The sequence below is a fragment of the Arabidopsis lyrata genome (genome assembly GCF_000004255.2).
Source record: "Arabidopsis lyrata subsp. lyrata unplaced genomic scaffold ARALYscaffold_5, whole genome shotgun sequence".
In the NCBI taxonomy this organism is placed as follows: Eukaryota; Viridiplantae; Streptophyta; class Magnoliopsida; order Brassicales; family Brassicaceae; genus Arabidopsis; species Arabidopsis lyrata.
Genome location: NW_003302551.1, coordinates 21,162,649 through 21,180,509, shown reverse-complemented (window position 1 = coordinate 21,180,509; position 17,861 = coordinate 21,162,649). Strand labels below are relative to the sequence as shown.

The window sequence follows — 17,861 nt, the reverse complement described above, 5'->3', positions numbered from 1 at the left end:
TGCGCTACAGCATGGTGGTGCAGTACTTTGGGCCAGTTCAGGACGTGAGGATACCGTTCCAGCAGAAGAGGATGTTTGGGTTCGTGACCTTCATGTACCCAGATACGGTGAAGAGCATTCTGGCCAAAGGGAACCCTCACTTTGTGTGTGATTCCAGGGTTCTTGTTAAGCCTTACAAGGAGAAAGGCAAAGTCCCAGACAAGTACAGGTACTTTGGCTCTTCCTCCTTGAGCTGCTCCTGATTCCTCATGTATTTATGACGCTTTGATTCCTCTTGTGCAGGACTAAGCCATCTGCGACCGGCCTTGATTCCAGGGACATTATGGATTTCCAGCTTGGTATAAAGCTCTCTTTCTTTCTTTCTTTCTTTTCTCCTAAGAGTTGGGTTGGTATTGATTGCTTTGTGTGTAGGAGGGAGGGCTTTTCATGACAACACCCAAGATCTGTTGTGGAAAAGGAGGTTTGAAGAGCGAGCTCTTGAGCTTCAGAGCACGAGGCTGATGAATCTGCAGCTTCTAGACGTCAAGAAACAGTTTCAACTCAGTTTCGACCAAACATTTGTTTCTCCACGACTAGGTTCGGTTTTGCTCTGATTTAAGTAATTTATGCTTGTCTGACATGTGTGATAACCTGATCGCTCTCTCCTGCTGGCAGTTTCAAGAAACCAGAGAGTGTGTACCAAAGAGAATGATGAGGTTGCAATCAAACTTCCAGAGAGGTATTCCCAGTTTGATAGTCGTTTTAGTGAGCTTGAAGAAGATCATCTGAGTATGTATATTTTTGTTTTCCGGTTGTTCAGCTTGGAGGATGATAGGCTGGTAGATAGCCCATTTGCATCACCCACACAGCATTGTCTCGAGTTTGAAGAGTGTGCAGACACAAACGGTTCTCGCTTGTCGTCGCCGTATTTTGATGATGATGAGTCTAGTACAAGTACATTGAAAGACTCTCTCAAGTCCTTCAACTGCCAAATGCCGAGGTTATCAATGATGGGGATATCACAGGGCAGCAGCGGACCAACAACATGTCGCGTTGGGATCTAAACCTATTCAAAACAACTAACCAGTTACCAGTGGTAGGTAGGCTGTTGAGAGAGAGAGAGAGAGAGAGGAGTAAATTTGGTTATAGTAATATGAAAATGGAAGAGATTATATGTATCCCAATGTAAAAAAAGTCCTTTGGCATGTCATTGCAGGAAGAGAAGATTAACCACAAAAAAAAAAAGTGATGAGCAAGTAGTGAGACGTGGGGGAAGGTTGTTTCTTGTACCGTTCATTAAACAAGAGTGTTAGTAAATGAGTCCGTGAATGTTATGGAATGGACCACAGCCCACAGGCGATCTTAATATATAATATCACAAGAAGAGACTGATAAATCACCAGAAAAAGAAAGGTAGGCTTGTCTTTTTTTGGTATCCCTCAATCATATATACATACATCTATGCTAATTAAGTTGTAATCACTTTGAGGGAACATATCAAGAAGACTCAAAGTGTGTTGTCGTTTATCACTGTTATAAAAACAAGTTATTGGTTACTTTTCTACTGCAAGATAGAGAGAGGGATATTTTCACATCATCAGCTTACAACAAAAGTAAAATAGAGTAGCTTTCTCTTTTATTTTTTTGGACTTGGTCGTATCGTGGTAAGAAAACAAAAGAAATGCAGTGGGACAAAAGATAACGGCTTGGAATCTTTTCGTCTTGTAATGGAGCACATAAGGGGTCTATTGGGCCTGAAAGAAAGTGAAAAGAGTATAAATAAAGAAGCCCACATCGTTAGAGCCCATACCAGTGGTTGCGTTTCTTTCTTCTTCATCTTCAGTATGTACAATGTTTACTTATATAGAGTAGGAACAAACGACAACGACAACGACATGCATCTTTCTTTGTTCCACGCACGAGACGACGACGGGTCATGAGTATGAGACAGCCTTTTCAAAAATTCTCTGGCCAGGCGCCAGTATTGCCAATGGATCATATCTCGATTTCCTCCTCACGAACTCTCCCCACTTGGCCCCGAAATGGGATCTCCACTCTTCTCTGGTTGTGTAATGTGGCAGATACTGCTTCAACCCTATCCCTGCTTCTTCACTGAATTCCAGTATTCTTCTGTTCCGCTTCAATATCTGTTCTACTCCTCCTCCATCCTCCTTCCCTGGGACTGCCGACGTCAGGATCGCCACCAAATAGAATACCTCTTCCTCCGGTGTTACTGCTGATGTTTGATTGTCCCACCTGCTCACCACCAAAAATGCTTTTTTTGGGTCAACTACTAACTAAGCTGTGAAACAAAAAGAGAATCATCATCTTTAGCTCTTTCTTTCTTTCTTACTTTGATTTGTTCACTGGGTATACGATGACTGGCCCGTTGCTTGTATCCGTTAGTATGTTTCCGAATACACCTTTTGCAAATTCTTTGATTGTGCTTCTTGGTACCAGCAGGTTCAGCCATGGATGTGGCACCTCCCATTGCCCTTTCGATCGAAGTTTTACCTCAGACACATGTACCCTGTCCAAGAATGCTTCATATGTTACCTCCGTCGAAAACAGTGTCGACGACACGTAGCTTAGTTCTGATAACGTTTCTTTCACTTCCTGGATTGGACAAAAATATTCAGTTCCAATGTCATCTACCAAAGAAGATTCTACGATTGCTTCTACTCTGTTTTCTCACCTGGTTGATTACATCTTTGTTATCTTGCTTCAAGTACTTGGCTAGCTCCAGACAATACAGGGTCCTTCCATCAGATTTGAATTGGCTTGCTTCTAAAGGCTCTTCCGGGGTGAAGGATAACCTCCAGTTGTTCAGGAGGCCTGTCCTGTTTATTATCACAAACCCTTCTATGTAATCGAATTTGTTATCTGCAGATATTAGTTGCTCTTGGTCCTTGGCAAAAGCTGAAAAATCCAGGTACAACACTCTTATCCATTTTACCTGTCCATTATACAGAGTGAGTTTCCATACGTCTACAGTTTTTAAGCGACTATGTTTTTTTTGGTTACCATGGTTGGTGCTGGTTCCAATGCTATTCTTGCCCGCGTTATGATGCCAAACTGACCTAAACCACCAAGAACACCATCAAATAAGTCGCTGTTCTGCCTCTTTGAACAGTTTAGGATCTCGCCTTTTCCTGCAGTCCATAGGCATGACATTAGTGAGTAGCTCTTCTCGGAAATCTCTTTAGGCTTTCATGTTAATAGTCACCAACCATATATATAGTCTATGCTTTCAAAACACGAATACTGCAACTTTTTTTTTTTATCTACTCTGAGCTAACCTGTGACAATCTCCAGTTGATGAACATTGCTGATTTGTGGTCCATGTCGGAATGCCTGGCCGCTGATTCCAGCATTGGACAGAGTACCACCTACAGTTAAATGTAGGTAATCCGTCCATGATTTTGGTGCAAGCCCGTACTTGAGGGTCTCATGCAAAATGTTTATCCACAGCTCACCACCAGACACATCAACGTATGGAGCAGGAGCATCCACACTGTAGACTTGCAGCTTCTGGGGATGGAGTGATTCCATGTGTATAACAACTCCATGTCTTGTCTGTGCTTGGCCTTGGAGTGAATGTCCACGGCCTCTCGCTGCCACCGTAAGCTGTGAATGAGGGCCCATCATCCAGATGTGTCGTATCGCTGAGGCGATGTCGCTTACCGATTTGGGATGTAAGACCGCCAAAGGAATCAACTGGTATCGATTCCCAAAATCTCTGGAGGCGTGATGGACATCTTCAAACTCCAAGTGGCCAACTAGGGGAAGCGCCTTCAAAGAAGAAATGCTGCTAGAGAAGCAGCAAGCCAGCTTAAAGGCTATGCAGCTGAGAAGCAAGATGGTGAAGCTTCTTACTATAAGCATGGTTCTTTTCCTGAGGAGATAGCTCATATGGCCTCTTCTTGGTTTCTGAGAGACGAGAGTATAGAAACCAAAGATGGAAAAAGTTGTGTGATTCTGAATGGCCGAGGCAACCAATCTTTTTGGTTGTGAGAATCCGAATGGGGACTGACTGTCTAGCAAAGGGTTATAAATAGCTTTAGAAATTTTCACTTTATAGTTGAGAAACCATAAAGCAGGAGCCTAGTTGAAGGAAAAAGTCACAAGAAAGAAAGATCTCACGAATCTTTTTTTTTTTTTTAATATCTTTTGATAACAGTTACACCCACAATCTTGCCTTTTTCAAAGAAAAGGCAGACAAGATCATACAATAACACTTTTACTTTGAAACTTACCATTTGAAGGATTCCTTTATTTATATATCCTCTTATCCCATATGTTTTTATCTCTTTTCCAGTCGTGTCGTAGGTATGGTATTGCTTTTTAGGCTGAGATGTATTATATGTGGTTGTGTTCCACACTTTTTCAGGCTTTTGACTCGGATGAAGCGCAAAAGGATTGTTCCTGATTCATCTGTGAGAAAAAAAAAAAAAAAAAAAGAATGGTGGAACGTGGAAGGGAAAAAAATCCTTGTGCTCTCTGTGGGAAAATAGGAGGCAATTTCAGTAATGTTGGGCCCCAACAACACAATCCTTGTAACGCAGAAAAATAGGCTGTGACAGCTCAAAGCAAAGCAACCAATGAGTAAGTCTTCCTGTTACTGATCCCATTGCAGCTAGCTGACAAAACTAAATGAACCATCTCTTCTTTTCCTAAATTCTTTTGATCAGACAATTATTATGAGATTAGCTTTATATTATGATTTAGTTTACTTTTGCTAAACATCCGGCAGGTGGATAACAGAGAGGGACTCACTGCTTCTTCAGACAGAATCATCTGGGGTGGTCCTTTTTTTTTTTCATTACTACTTACGATCTCTTTGGCAAAGAGTTACGTTCAGTTTCTTCAAGATTAGGATCATTCTTCAAATAGTAACCAGAAGGGTATAATGTTATGGAGGAGTAGGATTAAAAAAGAAAAGAGAGACGGGTGACAAAAGGTGGCCCAGTGAAGATTGTGCACCCATTAGAAATCTCGGGTGTAGGGGTAGGGTCAGAGAGAGAGATGATGGTTTGACCAGTCCAGTTCTGAACAAAGTGAAGAAAGAAGTTGGGCTCTTCTCAACTCCATTGGTGCGGTGGTGGGCATTGCAGAATGAGGTGTGTGAACTGAAAACAGAGTTGGTGGAAATGGTTGGTCTCTAGAAGCAGAGGAGAAGCGACCAGAGAGCACTAGCGGGAGAGTCGTGGGGCATAGCTTGTCCCAAGCAAAATCTTGGTCCCAATATCATATTTTTACCTTTGAACATTTGTCAGCCAAAGTGTCGAAGGGACGGCTGTGGTGGTGTTGGAAGTGGACTGGTCCACGACTGTGACCTCTCTGCTGACTTGTCTGCTTACACTCTAATTGGTGCGTTCTTCCCACCTTCACGTGGCTGTGTTCCCATTAACGTTTTTTTTTTTCTATCCAAAAAAATAAAAGTGTGTGTGTGATGTGTCTGTCTACCTGTCTCGTTTTCTACCGTGTAGAAGATATTATTATATGATTCTGTTTTTCAAAGAAAGAGACTAGTGTTGGATGATCCGCTTCTCTTACTGCCTTGGCATCTTTTGCGTATTTATCTCTCTACTCTTAAAGTCAATGCCGAAAAGCCTTGTTGGGTCTGAATGGGCCACTACTGAAGTAGATGAATCTTGGGGTAGAATCTGATTAGAGATAAGCGGTCCACTTGAAGCCCATAACACTTGTAAACAAGTGTAAAAACGTACCACACAAATGAAACGAGCAGCAGTTTGATTCAGAATTACAAAAAAAAGCGGATGGAGCACTGTGTATGGTTTTAGACAACAGACGCGAGTTTATGCACGGATGATCAATCACACATTTCAATTGATAATAGAAAAAGAACACAAAAGAACTATCACTCTCTCATGTTTGGTTAGACATGGTAGGTGGGTCAGAGATTTTAGTCTAGTTTGTTTGTATCAAAAGAGCAGCCTCCTACGCAGCGAGTCGGACCTGTTAAGAGCAGCTAAATGGCGTATGGTTTCACCGATGAGATCTTTGAATACAAGGCGTTCGATGTCAAGAACCGCTTCTGACATCTCCACATGACAATCTCGCCATCGGTCCTCTGATAGATCTCTTCCGAGGACCCTGCACACGTATCCCACAAGGTCCTCCTCTTCATCCGTGGACGACTTTTTCTCTCTTATCTTTTGAAATTCAGACCAGATCACTTGCATCTTATCAGCCTCTGCCACCATCCTCCACGGGGGCAAGCTCCTTCCCCGCGCCACAATCTCTTGCACTGCGTCGAAGATGAGCCGTCTTTCCTGAGCTGCGGCTATGGAGGTGCATTTACCTTTGAGGTATTGCTGCTTTTCCAGGAACGAGAAGATGTCGGACTCTTGTGAAAGGCAATCTGAGGCTCGGAGGATGTCCGAGATGTAAACATATTCAGTGTCGGACGATGATAATATTGAGCCACCCCAGGATTCGTCTTCGGATTCTGTCAGAAAGAACAATTAGTTTTGACATTGAAAGAGTTAGCTAGCGCCACAAAAACAGAGAGCAATGATGAGCTGAGGGAGTACCAGCAGAAAAGTCAAGGGTGCGTTTCATGACAGGAGACGGGGAAGAGTCCTCGTGGTAAATTGAGGCGTCAAGAACAGAGACGGGGCTCGGTTGTGACTCTCCGGCCTCAGCCGCCGCCGCCATTTCCGCAATGCTGTGGAGCAGCTTGTCGCATCTCTCCAATAAGGTTTTGCCTTGTCTGTTATAGACATCCACTTTCCACTTCTGCACATCAGAATTTGTTTCCTCGGCTAGAGTGCTGCTACTCTGGTCTTCAATCCTCCACTGGAGAGGTTCTGGTCTCCGCCAAGGGAGTGGAGCGACTCTCCTCTGTTCCTTGAGTGTTGGTCTTGGTCTCCTATTGACGCTCGGGGAATTCCGTCCCCTTCCTCTGGTGCCCCGATCCCGCCTTACTAGACCAGATCTGATGGGTTTGATCGGAGATTGATGATGGTCGAAGACGAGATTCCTGCTCTCATGTTTGTGTGAAGAGTGCAAGAGTCCTTTGAGCCTGAGAGCTTCGAGAAGCTGCTTGAGGGTTTCCAGATCGGTCGGGGGAGCGTCGTCAAATCCACTCATTTTGGAAACTCTCTCCAAATCGCGGCCACACTGCCTTGGCTCCGGGGAATCGAAGAAACTCTTTCGGCGTACTACTAAGGGTGGAGCTCTGGCTGGCTTCATAAATGCCGCCGGATCTTCAGCTCCCTTGTCATCTTGAAAGTCAAATAAGTAGTCTCTGGAGACCCTGGACTCGGATGCAGATCTCTGGAGGGGCAATGGCTCCAATCCCATGAGCCGTGCGATCACGCTGGGTGAGCCTCGCAGGTTCTCATCCGCATCGGGTCGGATCTGTCTGGGTTTGAGGCACCCCTTGGCATCCACGACGGCTCTGCTATCGAGGGAGAGCCGAGGAGCTTCTTTAGAGAACCTCCAAGGTGACGACGAAGACCTAGAAGAAGAAGATCGTTGTTGTTTAAAGTCTTCAGTGACTGCTGCAAGAGTCGTCAGATTCAGTGAATCCGACGGCGGAGACCGTAGCTCTGGGGTAGAGTACACGCTCTGCTGATTCCTCCGTGAGTTGAGCGGGGAACTCCTCCCAGAGGCAGATTCAGATTCAGCGCTCTGGAGAAACAGAGACATTGTTGTTTTGTTTGTAAGTCTCAATATAATTGCCGGTAGGAACAGAGCGAGAGAGAGAGAGAGAGAGAGAGAGAGAGAGAACTTACGGGAGAGGAAGAGAGACGCTTATTAGGAGAGAGGAGATTGGGGCGATCAAAGATGTTGAAGAAGCCGGCCATGCAACCGCCGATTTGCTTCTCGAGATCTTGCTCTTTCACTTTCTCCATTTCCGTTTTTTCTTCTTTCACATTGGTTCCTCCCCTCCCTCCTGTTGCTGCAGCACTCTTCTCCCGCTTCTCTGCTTCTTTAAAGCACCACTCCCTAACTCAAAAGGACACTCCTACCCCTCCTATAAACGTGCTTTTTCTTTTTTAATTACTAATACACTGACAATTCTGCATTAACATTTCTGAGTTAATAATGGCCAAGTTTGAGTACTAAAAGTAAAGATCAAACCCCTTTAGTTACTTATTTTCGTTTTTTATTTTTTGTTTCAAGAAGAATAAGTAAAATGCCAGGTGGAAAATAAGGAACGGAAGATGAGGGGAGATGGACCCCGCTGTTGACCGCATCGACGTGGCAGTTTCAAAGTTGGGAATGCCATAATAAAGTAATGACCATCGTTCGTTGTTACCCTCTCTCTCTCTCTATTCCCAAGGCAGCTAGGTCTTCATCTCTGCCTCTGGTTTCCGTTGCGGCTGCAGTTTCGGTCAATTCAAGATGTAATTAGTATTCCCTTGGTTCGCAGGCTGCTCTACGTTTTGCATTGTTTATTTCATTCATTTCCCCATTTCAAAACGTTTACGTGAAGAAGATACTTTACTAGTACATTCTAGTGTTAGGGACTTTGGACTCTTTTTTTTTTTTTAAGTTTCATAAAACGAACGGACCACTTCACTTAATCTCGAGATTTACAACTTTCAGACACAACGGCTAACTTACTTATCCTTGTCACTCTCTGACCAGATATGCTGCAGATGTTGTTACGTGTTTCTTTCGGCTGCTCAATCATTTCTCTATCGGACCAACTCACATCTATGTGTTCATTTCTCTTCTTTTTATTTTAGATAACAAATTCAAACTTTGATCAGTTTTTTTTAGTTGGGTGGGTGGGCTTACTTATTATTTATTATGGGAGAAGAGTGAGCTCTAATGAGGTCATCAACTCTGATTTTGACCAATAAGAATAGATGAAATACTGTATATTCAAATGTTGTCAGAAAACCCACATTAGCAGTATTTGTTTACTCATCACAAAGTTGAGGAATATGTTGGAAAGCAAAAACTACCTTTTTAGCTATCGAATAAACCAACGGTAAATCACTTCTACTACTACCCTCTATGATTCTCATTTTTTTTTTTTAACTCACAAATTGCTTTTATTTTTGTCACAGTGGAAACCAAGAGAAAACAAAAAAACAAAAGGGGGTTCTACTTTTACAGACACCTACATGTAAAATGTATGTGTAAAGACTGGAAACACGGAAGTGGAGGAGAACAGTAATAAGTAATAATAAAAGACAAGAGAGGAGGCATGTGCTCTGGCCTCTGGGTTCCATTATCGCTCTATCTATAATAATAAATCATCTTAAACATAGGTGTGTGACAGTATGTATTTCTGAACCTCGAAACTAGCGTGTGTGAATCATGGAGGGTGGATGTGGACAAAAGTTTATCTAAAAAGAAAAAATGAGAGACACACTTAACGGTCTTCAAGATCTACCCACTTACTCTATTAGCCCCCAAATATCACTATGCACTTCTTGCAACAAGATCTAAAATAAGGAGATGAGAAGCAGAAACTCTATTGCTCGCATGTCAGATTCGGATCCCATACATTACATATACATATAACACTGTTACGTACTTGTAACTAAGCCATTCTATGCAATTCCAATGCTCATTAATCTGTACGCTTTTTCTCTGTGGCAAGTGTTGAAACTGCTACAGCCACCAGTTTGGAACCCATGTAAGAAGATATCTTCTTAGCAAGAAACTATATGTAACATTACTCTCTCTAGTGAATCAAAGTATTAAGCATCTGCAGCCTTCTCCTCCATTTGGTCCTTCAAACCACCGGTCCCATCCTAAGTTAAAAGGTCCATTGGTTCTGCCAGCACCACAACATCCATCAGTTATTCAGTCCAAACCAATACTAGAGTTTCAAGGTTTAAAAGCACTCACAGTGGCAACAGAGGATCGGGTCCTTTCTCAACGACACAGAGCAGCCTGCGAACCAAGGGAATATCAATTTGATCACCAATCAAGGCACAAATTTCAGTCAAATCCAGATAACATACCTAAAACTCCTAGAGACAATAGAAAGAAAAAGAAAAAAACACAGGTTGAGTATCCCACACTTACTCCTCACACACGGTTGATACAATATCTGTGCTCTCAACCTCTTCCAACTCTTTCTGGATATAGTACATGAAAAAAAAAAAGGAGAGTAAAGCTACTTTAATAACTGTTAGAGGTCACTAGAAGGAGTAATATGAGCGGTCAGGCAAAGATGTAACCAAACACATTATCTGTGCACCAGAGAAGGTTAACTTTACTAGGCGCCTGGAGTGAAGTATAGATGATAACCAAGAGAGAATAATACTAAATACAGAATAAGATCAAGAGAGAACCATTTTCAAAAGTGGATCCAAAGAGAACCCAGCAGATATGATTTTGGGAATGCAATTCACAGAGTAATAAATTATTATTAACAAAGCAGGCAAGAGGATTCTCGAAGAACTGGCTTTCGCTTTCACAGGAAACAATCAACCCAGCTTAGCTAGTTGTTAAAAGACACAAGACAATTGATCTAAAAAGGTTGACATGGACAATTGCTATCTAAATCGGAATGGAGAAAAAGAGATAGAGAGTTAGTTTACCTCCAAGAAAACGACTTCCTGTTCAACGCGGGCAAGCTCTGCAAGGATCCTGTGCTTGCCGCCGCCGAGAGAAACAGGCTCCTCCTCCTGAGGATCGCCGATTCGCATCCTCTCGCTAGTCGCAGATCTGACACCGTCAGAGAGACTCTAGTCTTCTGATTCCGTACAGGTTTGAATTGTCGTCGAAAGTCTCTCTCCCCCTTTTCCCTTCCATTTGCAGAAAAATGGGCGTCTTCGTCGCTTTTACAGTTGACAGTACAATTAAACCAAAAAGCCCAATACTTGTAAACGGGCCCATGGGCCTCAACAAACAGACAACGAAAATATGTATGTGGTTGCTGACTCTGTTGGAGTTAGAGGGTTTGTTTAGTCGTCACACTTAGCAAATCTCTCTCTCATTGTCGTTTGTGTGTTTTCACTGGCGGAGAGAATAGAAGATAAGCTTCTTCTTCTTCTTCTTCAGCTCAACTTCGATCTGACATCGATGGCTTCTTCGTTGCTCAACGGGGCCATTACCTTCCCCAAGGGTTTAGGTTCCCCCGGTTCCAATTTGCATGCCAGATCGATTCCTCGGCCGACTTTACTCTCAGTGACCCGAACCACCACACCTAGACTCTCGGTGGCAACTAGATGCAGCAGCGTGTCGTCGTCTTCCCGGCCATCGGCGCAACCTAGGTTCATTCAGCACAAAAAGGAGGCTTACTGGTTCTACAGGTTCTTATCCATCGTATACGACCATATCATCAATCCTGGGCATTGGACCGAGGATATGAGGGACGACGCTCTCGAGCCGGCGGATCTCAGCCATCCCGACATGCGCGTGGTCGATGTCGGCGGCGGCACTGGTTTCACTACTCTGGGCATAGTCAAGACTGTGAAGGCTAAGAATGTCACCATTCTGGACCAGTCGCCACATCAGCTGGCCAAAGCGAAGCAAAAGGAGCCGTTGAAAGAATGCAAGATCGTCGAGGGAGATGCTGAGGATCTTCCTTTTCCCACCGATTATGCAGACAGATACGTTTCTGCTGGAAGGTATCCTTTTTTCTTTTCTTATTATAATCTGTGTGTGTGTGTGTGTGTGTATGTTAGGAGGTTTCTTTCTGGTGAATAATTAATTGTGTTTTATCATCACACAGCATTGAGTACTGGCCCGACCCGCAGAGGGGAATAAGGGAAGCCTACAGGGTTCTCAAGATCGGTGGCAAAGCGTGTCTCATCGGCCCTGTCTACCCAACCTTCTGGCTCTCTCGCTTCTTTGCTGATGTATGGATGCTCTTCCCCAAGGAGGAAGAGTACATTGAGTGGTTCAAGAATGCCGGTTTCAAGGACGTTCAGCTCAAGAGGATTGGCCCCAAGTGGTACCGTGGTGTTCGCAGGCACGGCCTTATCATGGGATGTTCTGTCACTGGTGTTAAACCTGCCTCCGGTGACTCTCCTCTCCAGGTAACCTCACTTCACCTTTTCTGCTTTCTTCTCTCTTTGATTATATACTATAGTATATGCTCTATTTATCATTCAAAAAATGCAGCTTGGTCCAAAAGAAGAGGACGTAGAAAAGCCTGTCAACAACCCCTTCTCCTTCTTGGGACGCTTCCTCCTGGGAACTCTAGCAGCTGCCTGGTTTGTCCTAGTCCCGATCTACATGTGGATCAAGGATCAGATCGTTCCCAAAGACCAACCCATCTGATCCATCTCTTCTAGGACATGATCATTGTAAACCCCTCTTGTGGTAAAGAAAGATTCGAGTCCTGTCTATGAACTAGCGGAATATCATCAACCTGCTTTCTTTACGATTCTATTACTTGATTTCATGTTGAGATATCTATGCTGCCTAATCAATACTGTTTCTGCAAACTTCGATTCCCAAACTCAATTTTGCCAGCATATATCAGTCTGAATTTGATCAATGTTCAACAATCTATAATGCAACTAAGGTAGAAGAGTATTATATCCGACCAACATGATAAATATCATTACCTATAACTGCTTGCACTAAAACACGGAAATTACAACAATAACTCTCAAGTCACCAGAGAAACCAATGGATGAGTGATCATCAATCCGCATAGCTAACCAGACCTCTCTGTCCTGGTGGAGATGATGAGTGAGAAGGGCTGAGTGATCCTGCAGGAGAGGTGCGTCCTCCTCTGATGGGGGATTTCTGTGGCCCCAGACGGGATTTAAGGTCTTGGCTAATTGGCTGCCTCTTTCTAGGGCTCTGGCTATGATGCCTCGGACTCTGGCTCCTGCTTCCATCCCTCAAGCGTCTATGGTACCCATCTGGACTCCGAGAAGTGCTCCTTCTCCTTCGGTTGTACCTATGCAAGACAACACTCAATTTCAGAGGACATCCAACATTGCTATAAAGTTGTTCTTTTCAACTTTCAGCCTTGAATTAGTATGTTTTGCTTAACCAAAATAATATCACAAAAAGGGTCGTTCTAGGATATAAATTTAATTAAGTGGCTCTAGGTGGTGGTTTACAAGCTATATCGTCCCAAGCCCGAATCTGTATAAAGATAAGAGAGCGAACCTTGGAGGGCTCCTTCTTCTGGGTGGGCTTCTAAAGCGTCCCCTCGGTGAGCTCTCAGAGTAACTTCTGTTGCTCGGGTACCTACAAAATTAAACAAAATGAGGCTTTAATACTATCCGCAGAGCTGTATTCCTTTGTTGTAAGTATGTACAGATTAAGTTACCTATCCATGTTCCTATCCTGAAAGCTTCTTCTGTCATGCCAATGTCTAGGAGGAGAACGCTCGGGAGAAGGTGTATGGTACTTCCGAGCAAAGGAATAGCGTTCGGTGAACCCACGCCCCTTTCGGATGCGCTTGGGCACACCACTTGGAGATGGGCTTCTGGAAGATTTCCCCACAGTTCCCTCTGTTGGCTTCTCACGAGGACTTCTGCTTCCATTTCCAAGATCTCTCACAGGGCTCTTACTAGGACTTTTGCTTCTGCTGTTTTGGTTACTCCTACGAATTGGGCTCCTGCTCCTGTATAGCAATAAAAAACGGCAAAGTTTGCCAGTGACCACAAAATCAGACCACCAAATCGCAGAAGCAAAGCTGAAATACATAAAGCCAGAGAGGTAAACCTTGATTTCAATGAGTCATCCAAGTCGCCGCGTTGATCAGCGTTATCAGCTTTGGTGGCCTTTCCATTACCCACAGGTTCATCGTTCTTCAGGAAAGAATCTGGTTCCTCTCTCAGAAGGCTCTTCTCTGCGGGACTAGAATCAGCAGCATTCCCTACAGGCATAGTTGTCGAAACTTTTCCACCATCTGTTCCAAGAAGAGTAAGATTCTCATATATGCAGAACAGCCTACTTGCAGGAACACAAATGCATTTCAGATACGAAAAGTAGTTGCCAAGGATAGATTTAAAGAACCAAGATCCTTAACAAGCACACTTACCTTTAGCTTTCACTGACTTTCTTCCTTTATCGTGGCCCACTTTCTCATCATCAGAACTGCTGCTACTCTCTGTGTCACTTGAACTATACGTGCTTCTGTAAGGAACCACTAATAAAATCAAGTAAAACAACTGGCAGCGAATAAACTAATTACCAATGAACTAATTGTCAAACCTGCGCCGAGGTTGTCTATCTCGCCGAGCTTTCTTTTTCCCGTTTCGTCCTTTAATCTTTCTTTCCCCGCGTCCGCCTTTGTGTCTCTTTGTTGACTTCCTCTTCCTATGCTTCCCATCACTTGAAGAACTAGACTCATAGGAGGAGGATGAATATGTTTCTGAATCCGAATCTGAATCTGAGTCAGAACTTGAGCTATATGAATCCGCCGAAGAGTATCTTCTTTTTCGCTTTATCCTTTTATCCTTTGATTCTTTTTTGCGGTCAGATATGTCACCAGAAGAAAGGCCCTTGTTTGATTTTTTCGATTTCCCTAAAAAACATTAAAAGTATCCGCATCATTAATCTAGAAACTCCACATTCAAAGATTAACTTCATTACCTTTTTCTCTTTCAGCAGCATCATGTGATCTTATCTGAGACGTTTCGCCACAGTCGATTATTTTAACTGGGCTAGTAGGTTTCCCATCACTCGTCCCCACAAGTTCCATGTTCTTGATTACTGCCATCCCCTCAACGACTTTGCCAAATACAACATGCTTCCTACAATATGATGGATAATAAAAATCAGGACCCTTGACAATGCATTAAACCTTTTGAGTGCCCTTTACAATGAACTCGAATTTCTCAAAACAACAAAATCTAGGAGCAGAGATTACCCATCAAGATGTGGTTGGCGTTTAAACAGTATAAAAAATTGGGACCCGTTGGTATTTGGACCACAATTTGCCATTGAAAGGATTCCAGCTCCATCATGATCCAATCTAAAATTCTCATCTGCAAAAGAATAACGGGATATATTGAGAAAAATTTTCAATATCAGAAAACTGAAAACAGAGAAAAACAAAACTATACCTGAAAACTTCCCACCATAGATGCTCTCCCCACCAGTGCCTGCAAATCAACCAAACTCCTTACAAATCTGGGCATTATCAATTTATAATCAGGTCAAGCTGAGTACATCAGTAATAGCATTCCAAGAGTATCTCTATGGCATTATAGCAAGAAGTACTTCATTCAGAAGATGAAAAGGGAACCTAATTCGCCTTTCCGTAGTTGCCATTGTTCATTCTATAAACTTAGCTCCTTGTGTCAATTCCTTAAACTTATGTGTTAGTTAACTACAAACTAGATAATGACTACGTCCACAAGGTATCTACATCACACAAAAAAATATGATCGCAAATAGAGTATATTGTGATGTCAAGGAATATAGACGGTTTGGAAACTGGAAAAGAATATGATTTCATGTGTAAAGGATAACAGGTTTGAAGAATACCATTTCCATTGGAAAAATCACCACCCTGCAAGAAAGAGACCACTAATGAATCTCGTTTATACAAAAACAAATTGTATGTCAGCAAAGAGTTGCAAAAGAATAATGCATAGATACCTGAGCCATGAATCCTTTGATAACTCGATGGAAAGATGATCCTTTGAAATGTAGAGGCTTCCGAGTGGTCTTTCCAACTCCCGCCTCACCTGCACCAAGTAAAAACATCATAAAAATGAAATTTGAAGCATGCAGGGTCCAGAGCAATCTGGCGAGATAAAATGGCAGAGATAGATGCAGAAAGTGTAGTGAGCAAGCCCAAGGTACCAGTGCAGAGGGCACGGAAGTTTTCCGCTGTCTTGGGGACAACATCAGCAAAAAGCTGCCATCGACAGAAGAAAAAAAAAACTTAAGAAACTGGAGATGGAAAAGAATCGGGAAAGCAAAAAAAGCAGAGGTAGAGGTAATACCTCAATGACAATCCGTTGAACGGGATCCCCACCAATAGAGACATCCAAGAAAACATTAGGATTCTTTTTTTTACTCATCGCTGCACAAATGGAATCAAGTGTAGATGATGATGATGTGCTGATTTAGAAGGAGAACTACAAGTTTCCTAAAAAAATATAAGTACAGGAAAGTATACCCAGCTCGATTGAAACCAACAGATCTTGAAAAAACCTAGAACCCTAAACCCCAAAAATAAACACCATGAAGAAAAGTAGAAGAGAAAGATGAATGAATGAATGCTCCCTCTCTAAAAACAACACCAAGGATAACTAACTAACACAAGTGCATCATTGAAATTCCACAACAAAAGAGTCGAGAACTCCAAAAACAAAATCGAGTACCAGAAAACACAAAAAAAAAAACGAAGCCTGACCTAGAAAACAGAAGCAGGAAAGAATCAAGATTCTCGGAGATACCTACTACTAGGCGGATCAAGCCGGAGACGGAGATATTGAAACGAGTAGCGGCAGCTATAGTTATCGAGAGAGAGACCAGAGGATATCAAGTAAGAAGAATCTAGTGCATTCGGTGCTACTACTTAATTAAATAAATATAAAGGTGGGTGGGTGGGTTGGCCTCAAGCAAGCCCGATGGGCCTTTGAAGAGATATTGAAATGATGGACGATGATGATTACTCGGCGGCTGCGACTACCGTCGTCTTCGAGCGTCCGATTCCGCTGCTCCGGGGACCTGTACCCTCCGGTGGCTCATACGTTCTAGCTTTCCGATCCCTGGATTCATGGTCAGCCGCTTTCAAGCGTTGCGAAACCCTAATCAAGGATCAGTGCCAGGAAGGTGCTAGAATTGGGTGCGCCGTCTCCGCCTCCAACAACTGTAAGCCGCCGTGGTGGCGGGGCTCCGGTGACATGAGGGAGCGGGACAAGTGCGAAGAGCGGGAATTCCAGGCATGTGTGGCTGCCTCCAAGGGCAAGTGCGCTGCGTTCGCCAAAGACAAGTGCTCTGGTGCGTTTTTAGATGCGCGAATCTCCAAGGAGGTTGAGGGAATGGTGTGCCTAGCTTCAATGCCGGAGCACAGCAGGTGGAGGGATCTCATGGGGATTGGTTCACTGCATCTGCACACCAACAACTGCTGCACTGCCAGGGATCTGCTTCTTAACCATCATCATAAACCATAGCTAACTAACTCTTTATTAGTTTCAGGCTGAGAGCCTTTGTTATTATTATTAGTTCTGAGCTTAATTAGTTGTATTCTTCTCATAAGATGATGATGCTCAATCTATCTATTCTCGATCCCAAGCCATTGTTGGTTGGGATTTTGTTAAGCTTGGTGCAATGACTCTTGTTACTTATCCACATACAAGAGCTACCAAAGCCTCTCTGTGTGTGTTGAGGAGTTGCTTTTATCATTCACTTGTATCGGAATTTTATGCCAAATCTTGTCTCTCCTACACACTCTTTCTTTGGTGGTCTCACCTCACGTCAACTTATTTTGTTTGTTTACAAAGTCAACTGCTTTTTATGTCTTGCTCTCGTCACATAAACAAAGAAAGAGATGACAGCGAAACTGGAAAGTGCTACGAAGTTTCGGTGATCAAACTGATGATGCCTTCGTCGTACACGCTTCGCTGCTCCATTTTATTACTTGTAAAAATGTATTCGTGGAAAAGTAGTCGGTTTTCGAGTTTGAGAAGTACAAATTCACTTGATAGATATTATACCAAACTAGTTTGGTGTGGAAGATTCAATAGATCTAATCCTTTTCTTCTTCTTTCTTTTTACTATATTGCCCATTTCTTTTCATTTGTCCGTGCGGACCTAAGCAAGTTGGTACACGCACGCTATTGCTCCTCATTCTACAATGACGGCTTGTCCACACCAGATTCTATGTTTCACATCATACGGCTGCTTTAGACCAAATCTCAGATTAACTCTCTCTTTTAGGGCACAATGGTGAGACAATTGATAAGTCAACCACAAGTACAAAAGGATGTGCGGCCCAGTCCTTTGATCGACAT

The 17,861-nt window shown here is 43.1% G+C and overlaps 7 protein-coding genes and 1 long non-coding RNA gene across 14 annotated transcripts in view; 4 read left to right on the top strand and 4 right to left on the bottom strand.

The window, feature by feature from the left end:
• LOC9312792 (zinc finger CCCH domain-containing protein 46) overlaps positions 1-1,537 on the top strand; it is a 2,884-nt gene extending 1,347 nt beyond the window's left edge. Inside the window, exons 3-7 of the mRNA XM_021024645.1 lie at positions 11-208; positions 283-338; positions 412-576; positions 655-718; positions 800-1,537. Coding sequence (XP_020880304.1) covers positions 11-208; positions 283-338; positions 412-576; positions 655-718; positions 800-1,043 — 727 coding nt within the window. The 3' untranslated portion in view covers positions 1,044-1,537. The remainder of the gene's footprint in view (positions 1-10; positions 209-282; positions 339-411; positions 577-654; positions 719-799) is intronic.
• Positions 1,518-4,007, bottom strand: LOC9312791 (cytokinin dehydrogenase 6). Of its 2 annotated transcripts, none has more exons than XM_002876677.2 (5): positions 3,279-4,002; positions 3,004-3,131; positions 2,675-2,935; positions 2,333-2,595; positions 1,518-2,235 (listed from the first exon to the last, which is right to left on the bottom strand). In XM_002876677.2, the coding sequence occupies exons 1-5, from the start codon at positions 3,889-3,891 to the stop codon at positions 1,914-1,916; spliced, it is 1,587 nt and encodes a 528-aa protein (XP_002876723.1). In that variant the 5' UTR covers positions 3,892-4,002; the 3' UTR covers positions 1,518-1,913. The 2 variants fall into 2 exon arrangements, with proteins under 2 accessions (XP_002876723.1, XP_020880303.1); XM_021024644.1 differs by having other exon boundaries at positions 1,996-2,254; positions 3,279-4,007.
• Positions 4,008-4,186: 179 nt separating this feature from the next.
• On the top strand, positions 4,187-5,521 carry LOC110228168. The gene is made up of 2 exons (XR_002331770.1): positions 4,187-4,584; positions 4,733-5,521. It is a non-coding gene; the product is annotated as an uncharacterized LOC110228168 (long non-coding RNA).
• A 256-nt stretch (positions 5,522-5,777) lies between these two features.
• On the bottom strand, positions 5,778-8,057 carry LOC9312790. Its single transcript, XM_021024643.1, has 3 exons — positions 7,743-8,057; positions 6,537-7,638; positions 5,778-6,451 (listed from the first exon to the last, which is right to left on the bottom strand). Exons 1-3 carry the CDS (start codon positions 7,860-7,862, stop codon positions 5,925-5,927), a joined length of 1,749 nt encoding a protein of 582 aa, XP_020880302.1. The 5' UTR covers positions 7,863-8,057; the 3' UTR covers positions 5,778-5,924.
• Positions 8,058-9,411: 1,354 nt separating this feature from the next.
• Positions 9,412-10,749, bottom strand: LOC9314585 (guanine nucleotide-binding protein subunit gamma 1). The gene is made up of 4 exons (XM_002876675.2): positions 10,518-10,749; positions 10,000-10,052; positions 9,820-9,864; positions 9,412-9,745 (listed from the first exon to the last, which is right to left on the bottom strand). The coding sequence occupies exons 1-4, from the start codon at positions 10,623-10,625 to the stop codon at positions 9,661-9,663; spliced, it is 291 nt and encodes a 96-aa protein (XP_002876721.1). The 5' UTR covers positions 10,626-10,749; the 3' UTR covers positions 9,412-9,660.
• A 117-nt stretch (positions 10,750-10,866) lies between these two features.
• Positions 10,867-12,401, top strand: LOC9312789 (2-methyl-6-phytyl-1,4-hydroquinone methyltransferase, chloroplastic). Of its 2 annotated transcripts, XM_002878470.2 has the most exons (3): positions 10,867-11,549; positions 11,654-11,960; positions 12,046-12,401. In XM_002878470.2, the coding sequence occupies exons 1-3, from the start codon at positions 11,002-11,004 to the stop codon at positions 12,202-12,204; spliced, it is 1,014 nt and encodes a 337-aa protein (XP_002878516.1). In that variant the 5' UTR covers positions 10,867-11,001; the 3' UTR covers positions 12,205-12,401. The 2 variants fall into 2 exon arrangements, with proteins under 2 accessions (XP_002878516.1, XP_020882120.1); XM_021026461.1 differs by having other exon boundaries at positions 11,654-12,401.
• A 4-nt stretch (positions 12,402-12,405) lies between these two features.
• On the bottom strand, positions 12,406-16,401 carry LOC9314584 (peptidyl-prolyl cis-trans isomerase CYP63). Of its 5 annotated transcripts, none has more exons than XM_021026449.1 (14): positions 16,306-16,399; positions 15,846-15,925; positions 15,703-15,757; positions 15,496-15,584; positions 15,382-15,406; positions 14,958-14,996; positions 14,762-14,879; positions 14,485-14,645; positions 14,104-14,416; positions 13,931-14,025; positions 13,612-13,798; positions 13,214-13,510; positions 13,051-13,131; positions 12,406-12,835 (listed from the first exon to the last, which is right to left on the bottom strand). In XM_021026449.1, the coding sequence occupies exons 2-14, from the start codon at positions 15,921-15,923 to the stop codon at positions 12,574-12,576; spliced, it is 1,800 nt and encodes a 599-aa protein (XP_020882108.1). In that variant the 5' UTR covers positions 15,924-15,925; positions 16,306-16,399; the 3' UTR covers positions 12,406-12,573. The 5 variants fall into 5 exon arrangements, with proteins under 5 accessions (XP_020882108.1, XP_020882106.1, XP_020882107.1 ...); XM_021026447.1 differs by having other exon boundaries at positions 16,302-16,392; XM_021026448.1 differs by having other exon boundaries at positions 16,259-16,362.
• Positions 16,402-16,404: 3 nt separating this feature from the next.
• On the top strand, positions 16,405-17,168 carry LOC9314583. Its single transcript, XM_002878469.2, has one exon. It carries the CDS (start codon positions 16,500-16,502, stop codon positions 17,019-17,021), a length of 522 nt encoding a protein of 173 aa, XP_002878515.1. The 5' UTR covers positions 16,405-16,499; the 3' UTR covers positions 17,022-17,168.
• Positions 17,169-17,861: the final 693 nt, after the last annotated feature.